The sequence below is a fragment of the Nerophis ophidion genome, linkage group LG08, assembly GCF_033978795.1.
Source record: "Nerophis ophidion isolate RoL-2023_Sa linkage group LG08, RoL_Noph_v1.0, whole genome shotgun sequence".
NCBI lineage: Eukaryota > Metazoa > Chordata > Actinopteri > Syngnathiformes > Syngnathidae > Nerophis > Nerophis ophidion.
The window spans coordinates 66,881,637-66,891,901 of record NC_084618.1 but is presented as its reverse complement, the minus strand read 5'-3'; the positions used below and the strand labels follow the sequence as shown (position 1 = coordinate 66,891,901).

The following is a 10,265-nucleotide window of genomic DNA, read 5'->3' as shown; positions in this document are numbered from 1 at the left end:
AGGCCCCAATGTGGCATCAACGTCACTTGCATGCACACTTTGATAAAGTAAAAACAAAGGAAGTTGACCCGCAGGGGATCGCTTCTTACTACAAAATGAAATAAAACTCACCTTAAAATGTGTGTTTTTTTACATGAAAGTAAATGAAAGTGGATGTATATATATAAAAAAAAAAATCTGATTTGGTGTGCAGTGTAAACGGGACCACCGTGTTGGCCCTGCGATGAGGTGGCAAGTTGTCCAGGGGGCACCCCGCCTTTTGCCCAAGTGCAGCTGGGATAGGCTTCAGCACATCCCGTGACCCTGAGTGGGTCAAGCGGTAGAAAGTGAATGAATGGATGGATGAATGTTTAAAAAACAAGACATCACATGTCTTTTTTTATTATGGTTTTTTTCAGTATTGTAATCAATAGATTATACTACTAATATACAACATTAAAACATTGACTGTATAGAAATTACAATGGCTAATAAAAAATAGTCTAGCTCCATTTCACAAAGGAAAAACATCTTTAGCAAAAGTTCCTTTGTTTCATATTTAAATATGATAACATATATTTTATTAAATTGTGGTTGTCTACAATGGCATCTGTGTTTCCCAGTACACATCTTGTCCCGGCTCTTCCTCAAATGTCACTTTAGCGTCATCAGCATCCAACTACAAAAAACAAAAAACAAAAAAAATAACAAAACATTGACGTAAATGTTGGTTGCCAAAAAAAGAGTGCATATCCAAAATGTACTTACGCATTTCATCTCCACCTCAGTGAAGAGACGCCCGGTCATTATCATGCGTAAGGGAATTGTGAGGATGAGAATGAATGGAAGTGCGAGAGATGCCGGACTGGACTTGATGATCCACAGAAGAGCAAGGAACACGATTTGGATTGCCGTGAACAGGTGCATTCTGCTGGTGCTCACCTGTTTAACAATTGTTGCATTAAACCCTGAACCTTTTGCAGAGATGTCTATGGAGACTCTTACCCTGGTGGCGTACGGCTCATTTGGATGGTATTTCTTAGGGATCAAGAGAAGCAGCATACGGTCCCACAGCTGGATGCCGTTTAGCGATGTAACTCCCATGTAGAGAAAGATCCCGAACAAGGCTGACATGGGGATCATCTTAAGGATGGGCTCCATCAGAATGGAGAAACCTTGACACAAACATACAAATTGTATACAAACTAGTGTTGTCCCAATACCAATATTTTGGTACCGATACTGGTACCAAAATTATTTACATACTTTTCGGTACTTTTCTAAATAAAGGGGACGACAAAAAAATGCATTATTGGCTTTATTTTAACAAAAAAATTGTGCAGTACATTAAAAATATGTTTCTTATTGCAAGTTTGTCCTTAAATTAAATAGAGAACATACTAGACAACTTGTCTTTTAGTAGTAAGTTAACACGGATCAATCGTCCTGTCTCCTTAGCAGAAAAACAGCCCCAAAGCATGATGTTTCCACCCCCATGCTTCACAGTAGGTGTGGTGTTCTTGGGATGCAACTCAGTATTCTTCTTCCTCCAAACACGACAAGTTGAGTTTATACCAAAATGGATGCATGGATGATACAGCAGAGGATTGGGAGAATGTCATGTGGTCAGATTAAACCAAAATAGAACTTTTTGGTATAAACTCAACTCGTCGTGTTTGGAAGAAGAATAATACTGAGTTGCATCCCAAGAACACCATACCTACTGTGAAGCATGGGGGTGGAAACATCATGCTTTGGGGCTGTTTTTCTGCTAAGGGGACAGGATGATTGATCCGTGTTAAGTAAAGAATGAATGGGGCCATGTATCGTGAGATTTTGAGTTCAAAACCTCCTTCCATCAGTGAGAGCTTGGAATGGTTGCCCAAATACTTATTTTCCACCATAATTTACAAATAAATTCTTTAAAATTCCTACAATGTGAATTCCTGGATTTTTTTTTCATATTCTGTCTCTCACAGTTGAAGTGTACCTATGATGAAAAGTACAGACCTCTGTCATCAATTTAAGTGGGAGAACTTGCACAATCCGTGGCTGACTAAATACTTTTTTGCCCCACTGTATGCAGTAACAAATTGTGTCATTTCCCATTCTATTATTTTGTCAAAAATATTAAGGACAAGTGGCAGAAAATGAATTATTAATCTACTTTTTCATTTACTGTTAATATCTGCTTACTTTCTCTTTTAACATGTTCTATGTACACTTCTGTTAAAATGTAAAAATCACTTATTCTTCTGTTGTTTGGTACTTTACATTAGTTTTGGATGATACCACAAATTTGGGTACCAATCCGATACCAAGTCGTTACAGGATCATACATTGGTCATATTTAAAGTCTTCATGTGTTCAGGGACATATTTCCTGAGTTTATAAACATAATATACATTTTAAAAAAACGAAAGAAGATGTGATGCCAAAAAATATTGATGTAATCATAGTATTATCGACTAGATACGCTATTATACTTGATATCATTACAGTGGATGTTAGGTGTAGATCCACCCATGGCGTTTGCTTACATTTTGATGCCGGTGAGCTACGGTGTGTAGTGAAGCATGTTTTGCTATTCCTCGTCCTGCAGGGATGATACTTGTAAGAAACGTACTTTATTTGTCGCCATGGACACGAGGATTAGTGATTTAGAAGTAGCTAAAACACTGCCGACTGGGGGCTGCGAGGTCTTAAAGCACCTCTTCCGGTGGACGTTTCAGTGTTATAGCTTCACCTTTCTCGTTGGTTTTTAAGCCAAAATGCGTCCCTTCTCCCTTTTTCTGTCTAAACACTGTCTTCTTGTAAGTACTCTGTGATTGTGCACTGCGGAACATGCTCGTCTGCTCGTAAACCAGCAATGACACGACATGACGACGACAGGGGCACAGGGGGGTGTCGGACCGGTACTTTTCAGAGGCGGTATAGTACCGAATATGATTCATTAGTATCGCGGTACTATACTAATACCGGTACACCGTACAACCCTAATACAAACACAAATTAACTTGATAATTTACTGGTACAGGTGCCTAGTACCTACCAACCAGCAGCGCCACCACGATGCCGCTAACCCTCTGCTCCAGCACTCTCTCGATTACAGGTTTGGGTCCTTTGCTCATGACCGTGAGGGCGTTGGCGTGCGTGACGGAGCGCACGGTGGCAGCGCTGAGCCATGGCACGCCGAATATGGCGCCGATGCCACCCATTCCCACCAGGACCAGGAGGTCAAAGTGGAACCCGGAGCCTTTCACCATCTTCCTCTCGGGTTTGCTCACGATCAAGCTGGCGGGGGACACATCGTTATAGGTGCACCTGCATCGTTGCGCTTTATAGGGATAGTGTGGACATACGTTGTGATTTGAGACTCCAGAAAGATGAGGATGAAGACGAGCAAGGCCGGGACACAACATGCAAACATCATCCACACGGGGAAGGGAGTGTGCTCTCCAAATGGATTGATGAGCCAGCCTCTTTTGGCCGGATTGGACACCATCAGACCTTTAGGGACCACTAGTTTCTACACATACAGTCAATTGGATTTAGTCTGTATTTGAGGCATATTGTTGATTTAGACAAGAGGTGCACTGTACTATTCAGGTTTGTACTATTCTTGCGGCAAGGCCATAAGACAGGTGTGTCAAACTCATTTTAGATCAAGGGCCACATGGAGAAAAATCTACTCCCAAGTGGGCCGGACTGGTAACATCACGGCACGATAACTAAAAAAAATAAAGACAACTTCAGATTGTTTTCTTTGTTTAAAAATAGAACAAGCACATTCTGAAATTGTACAACTCATAATGCTGTTGTTTTTTTTACACTTAAATGTTGCTGTTAGTAGTATTCCACGTTTATTTATCGTTATTTATATCATAAATGATATGATATATTCATCAGTCAACTCATTAGTGTTAATTTTCAATGTATCAAGATAAAGAAATTAAATCAAAATCAAATTACAGGATGTTATTTATGCAGTTTGATCATTTCCCTCGAATGATGTACTAACATCATGTGGTTTAATTTGTACATATACAGCATCCTCTACAAAGATACAAATAATTGCTATTGCAACATCCACTGGAGACATTTAGAACAGCAGTTTCTTCCATTCAAAAATTGCAGTTACATCTTTGTACTTAGCAAACTCAGACTGCAGGCCGGATAAAACCTGTTTGTGGGCCTGATACGCCCCTCGGGCCGTACGTTTGACACCCCTGCCATTAGACCATGCTAATGTGTTTCTCTTTCCAACACAGAGGCAACTAATCAAGGTCTTCATTGGAACGGAGGCCATCATTATATGAGGTTGGATATATAATACGTTGTTAGCTAACCTGCGTGTAGGTGTCCTCGACACAGTAATCCAAGACAATCATAAGGAAAATAGCGATGGGAACACCAAAGTCACCCATCAAACGTCGGACCTGTAAGAGCAATTCAGTGTAGTGAGTCACAACTTAAAGGGGATCGGGTGAATTGTGTCTTTTCTGACAATGTTGGATATAAATCATCAATCAATCAATCAATGTTTACTTATATAGCCCTAGATCAAGAGTGTCTCAAAGTTACCAATGATTGTCACACACACAAGATGTGGCGGAATTATTCTCTGCATATGACCCATCACCCTTGATCACCCCCTTGGAGGTGAGGAGAGCAGTGGGCAGCATTGGTACCGCGCCCGGGAATAATCTTTGGTGATTTAACCCCCAATTCCAACCCTTAATGCTGAGTGCCAAGCAGGGAGGCAATGGGTCCCATTTTTGTAGTCTTTGGTATGACTCAGCCGGGATTTGAACTCACGACCTACCGATCTCAGGTAGGACACTCTAACCACTAGGCCAGTGGTTCTCAACCTTTTTTCAGTGATGCACCCCCTGTGAACATTTTTTTTAATTCAAGTACCCCCTAATCAGATCAAAGCATTTTTGGTTGAAAAAAAGAGATAAAGAAGTAAAATACAGCACTATGTCATCAGTTTCCGATTTATTAAATTGTATAACAGTCCAAAATATTGCTCATTTGTAGTGGTCTTGAACTATTTGGAAAAAACGATATAAAAATAAGTAAAAACTTGTTTAGAAATAAACAAGTGATTCCATTATAAATAAAGTTTTCTACACATAGAAGTAATCATCAACTTAAAGTGCCCTCTTTGTGGATTGTAATAGAGATCCATCTGGATTCATGAACCTAATTCTAAACATTTCTTCACAAAAAGAGAAATCTTTAACATCAATATTTATGGAACATGTCCACAAAAAAATCCAGCTGTCAACACTGAATATTGCATTGTTGCATTTCTTTTCACAGTTTATAAACTTACATTCATATTTTGTTGAAGTATTATTCAATATATATATTTATAAAGGATTTTTGAATTGTTGCTATTTTTAGAATATTTTAGAAAAATCTCACGTACCCCTTGGCAAACCTTCAAGTACCCCCAGGGGTACGCGTACCCCCATTCGAGAACCACTGCACTAGGCCACTGACTAGGTTGTACAAGCCACAACGACATCCTTGGCTCATATCCCACATCAAGGCATGGAAAAACTCAACCCAATGGGACAAAGAGAAACCTTGGAGGGGACCGCAGATGTGGGGACCGCCCCAGGGGGACGTCGAGTGGATCTAGCATAATATTGTGAGAGTCCAGTCCATAGTGGTTTAAACATAATAATAATCAATCAATTAAATCCCAAGATTCATGTATTTTGGCGTGAGCTTGCAGGCAGTTTTGAATGGCTCTATTTGCGGGTTTATGCAGTTTGGCTCCATTGTGACCTAAGAGTAAGGTGGATTTTCTTATTTAGACAGTAAAGGGGATCGACTTTTCTTACCTATTGGTACCCGTTTTTGTGTATTTGGAACCTGCATAAGTCCCACAAATTTGATATCCTACCATGGAGGCATCTCAGCAGGCACAAGAAATTAATACAACGTTGATTATACATATTTATCTTGTGAAACTTACTTTAAAACCCCATCCATCCATCCATTTTCTTCCACTTATCCAAGGTCGGATCACGGGGGCAGCAGCCTAAACAGAGAAGCCCAGACTTCCCTCTCCCCAGCCAGTTCGTCCAGCTCCTCCCGGGGGATCCCGAGGCATTCCCAGGCCAGCCGGGAGACATAGTCTTCCCAACGTGTCCTTGGTCTTCCTCGTGGCCTCCCACCGGTCGGACGTGCCCTAAACACCTCCCCAGGGAGGCATCCGGGTGACATCCTGACAAGATGCTCGAACCACCTCATTTGGTTCCTCTCGATTTGGAGGAGCAGCGGCTTTACTTTGAACTCCTCTCGGATGACAGAGCTTCTCACCCTATCAATGTTGCAAAATAGTTGTATTTGTAAACTGAGACAACCTGGGTGTCTAACATTGGGTCCACATTGTTGGTTGGGAAATGACCAAATTTCAATTGTGAAATCAACGTCTCAACTCAACATTGATTAAACGTCGTCAAAAAGCATGTTGTTTCAATGTTATGTCTGAGTTGCTCAATGTCAGGACCTAATTCAACAAGTTCTCAATGTTGTGTTCATGTCTTGTGCCTGGCGAGATGATGAAGATAATTATAAAACAACCTTGCTTTCCTTCATACTTCATCCAAACCAATTGTTCGGAATTTGGCCAATTTGTGATGTTTTTCCGAAGTGTGACTTTTGCAGATTATCCATATATGGTAGAAGGATCTTTGCTTTGAAGGTGGTGTGTAAAACATACTTTTTGCAGCATTTGGACCAAAGAACCACCATTACATGTATGTAGACCAGTGGTTCTCAACCTTTTTTCAGCGATGTACCCCTGTGAACATTTTTTTAATTCAAGTACCCCCTAATCAGAACAAAGCATTTTTGGTTGAAAAAAAGAGATAAAGAAGTAAAATACAGCACTATGTCATCAGTTTCTGATGTATTAAATTGTACAACAGTGCAAAATATTGCTCATTTTTAGTTGTCTTTCTTGAACTATTTGGAAAAAATATAACTAAAAACTTGTTGAAAAATAAACAAGTGATTCAATTATATATAAAGATTTTTACACATAGAAGTAATCATCAACTTAAAGGGCCCTCTTTGGTAATTGCATTAGAGATCCATCTGGATTCATGAACTTCATTCTAAACATTTCTTGACAAAAAAAAAATCTTTAACATCAATATTTATGGAACATGTCCACAAAAAATCTATCTGTCAACACTGAATATTGCATTGTTGCATTTCTTTTCACAGTTTATGAACTTAAATTCATATTTTGTTGAAGTATTATTCAATAAATATATTCATAAAGGACTTTTTAATTGTTGCTATTTTTAGAATATTTAAAAAAAGTCTCACGTACCCCTTGGCATATCTTCAAGTACCCCCAGGGATACGCATACCCCCATTTGAGAACCACTGATGTAGACCGCAAGGAAGTGTTTTAAATGTATAAAAAAAAAATCATAATATCATTCTTTAGGCAGAGGGTGTGGGGCTCTTTCTACTCCGTTTCATTCAGGCCATGAGGAAACACAAAAAAGGTAAGATACAAATCTTATTTTTTATCTAAAATTGGCATGAGCTTAATAGCACTAATGTGCTGCTAAAAAAAAAAACTTTTTTCATGTAGAGTCTGAATCGCATGGAGAAAGTGCTAGTGTACCTACTTTTGTGACTGGGTGAATATGTAAAGTTTATTAAATTTATTTTGAACGTGTCCGGAAATAAAACAGCGGTGACATCTTCAATATAGTTCATTAAACTGTATAAAAGCTAAATTATGATACTTTTAGAGAGGGTGGGGCGTGGTTTCATTTGCAATCCGGGAACACCTCCACTGTTGAAAGTCTTGCAGACAGACTTATAAAATGTACGCATGTTTACACCAAAGCATGTCCAAAACATATTATCTACACCACAAGGAAGTATTTAAATGTAGATTAAAATCATCATAGGTACCATTTTCAGCATCATTTCAATGGTTTCTTAAATTAAAACTTAAATTTCTGTCTCTTTTTAACTCTAAATCTGATAATACACACATTGACCTTAAAAGTGCATAGTCTGAGCTCAGGCAACATTACTTTTGTGTAAACAAAGTTCCTACATCAAAGATGACTCAGGATTGAGATTTTAGCATTGAATTGTCAAATACATGAAAATTAGCCACATGTCATCATGCTAAAATCCTTGTGACTTTAAGCATATTTTCAGTGATTTGATAAACAATTAAATAAAAATAAAAAAATCAAAAGGAAACAGGACTGTGCTGAAATGTGAAGCCCATCTCATAATTGAACAGTAGTTTGTAGGTCAACAAATATATGAGTGAACCTGCTTACAAACTACAATATGCAATTTCGGGAGAAATTGCATGTCATTGCTGAAAAGCTGAACTGAAATGCTATAAGGCAGTGCACTGGCCAGATAGCATCTATGAACAAAATATGTGACATGATCAGGGGGGAAAACGTTAGCATGCAAACAGTTAGCATGTGTCTATTGCCAAGTTATATCACTCTGAGGTGTACACCTGCAAAATTAACAATAAAAGTTAGTATGCTCATGTTAACATGCTAACAGCTATAATGTGTCCCGTGTCAAGTACCAAGTTATATGACTGAGGAATGATGCAACTTTTGTATCATGTTACTTGTGGAATATTTAAACATTTTCAGAGGGGTTAAAATTGTTAGGGTAACATGATAGAATTAAAACCCAAGGACACAACTAAAGTGTGCATTAAAAAAAAAGTTTTAGGAGACAAAGTATGGTTGGGATAAGGATTGAGACAAATCTGTATTTATATATTTCTGAGGTTTTAACTGATTATATTCTGTGGTAAAGTCTAAATTAAGGAACATGGACAGGCAGCAAATTATATTTTTCCAGTGTTTCAGATCAATGTTCAGGACTTGATATTTTTAATTTTTTTTACAGTTAGTTTTTATCATTTATTTATTCATTTTATTGCATGCTGATAAAAATGGCAGTAATTTGTTAGAACATCCCTTAACAAAGACATGATTCTGAGGTTATACTTACTTTTCCAGGCAGAAACGTGCCGTTCTTGAACTGGCGCAGAAAGTATGCGATAAAGAAACAGCCAAGCATGAGGCACATGGACAGCAGCGCCGTGTTGGGGTAAGGCGGCTTGATAGTGTTGACGATAATAGTGGTGTTGCCGGTGGTGTTGTCGTAAATTATTGTCTGTTCCACCTTCGGGCCCCAGGGGTTTTCAATTGATGCGTTCAGATGTTCGTAGTTCAGCATTAGCGGGTGGGCCTTGAAGATCTGCAGTGGGAGAGTTATTGTATTTTTAATCCGTTCAAACGTATGGTACAAATGAGGGGTGAAGAAATGATTACCCTCGCCAGCTTAGCGAAGGTTTCGTAGATAAAGATGATGGAGATGAGGATGGAGAATATCTCCTGGGTGAATCGGGAGATGAAGCGCACCAGGAAGCTTCCCTCGCAGGCCACGATGACCACCACGATGATGACCAGCCACACGCCCACCCACACTCTCCCGACAATGTACTCAATGTCCTGAGACTTGCAGAACTGTATAAAAGGGCACGCAAAGAATTTTGTGACAATTAAAACTGTAAAAACCACATCGCATTCAACAGGAATGCAACAAATTTCATTTAAGTAAGGACTGAGGGCATCGACATTATGGACCTCTGCAGCAAATAGACAAGATTGTAAAGAATAAAACAACAAAGCATTGCACTGCAGAGTGCTTTCACATTTTTCTTAAATGCCAGGAATTTCTTTGAAAGCAACATATCAGCTGACATATTATAGACTTTTTGAGTAAATCAGATCAATGACCCTTGGAAGTAAATCTAAAATAACAGCACAGCAGTTATTTATATGCCATATAACAAACAACCTCCCCTAGTCATTGTGCAAAAAAAAAAAAAGGAACCAACATAAAATTCAACACACATAGTCACACATAACACAACCTGCTCACTTACATCGTGGATATTATGAAAAATGTCAAAACACCTTAAACAAATTTCAAAATTACACCCATTTAAATGAGTAAATGATGGGAAAAATGCAAAACACTCTCCACACTTATTCATGTTTGGCGCCATTTAGCTGCTTGTTATTTCTGATTGATTACAAAACTTTAAGAAGGTCATTACGGAAGTAAACAAGGTAGAAGTAAACCTTTCACATAGTCTTAGTATCCATTATATTGATTATATATCCATCATATTAATAAAATATGTACATGTATTTGGCCTCCAGACAAATTTTGTTAGCCCAATG

General features: G+C 38.6%; 1 protein-coding gene across 1 annotated transcript in view; it reads right to left on the bottom strand.

Annotated features, from left to right (window-relative positions):
* Positions 1–345: 345 nt before the first annotated feature.
* The window catches only part of slc4a1b (solute carrier family 4 member 1b (Diego blood group)), a 28,571-nt gene continuing 18,651 nt past the window's right edge, over positions 346–10,265 (bottom strand). The window contains exons 11-18 of the mRNA XM_061909504.1: positions 9,348–9,542; positions 9,025–9,273; positions 4,329–4,418; positions 3,342–3,508; positions 3,032–3,273; positions 985–1,154; positions 748–921; positions 346–658 (exon numbers count right to left, since the gene is read on the bottom strand). Of these exons, the coding sequence (XP_061765488.1) occupies positions 578–658; positions 748–921; positions 985–1,154; positions 3,032–3,273; positions 3,342–3,508; positions 4,329–4,418; positions 9,025–9,273; positions 9,348–9,542 (1,368 nt within the window). The 3' untranslated portion in view covers positions 346–577. The remainder of the gene's footprint in view (positions 659–747; positions 922–984; positions 1,155–3,031; positions 3,274–3,341; positions 3,509–4,328; positions 4,419–9,024; positions 9,274–9,347; positions 9,543–10,265) is intronic.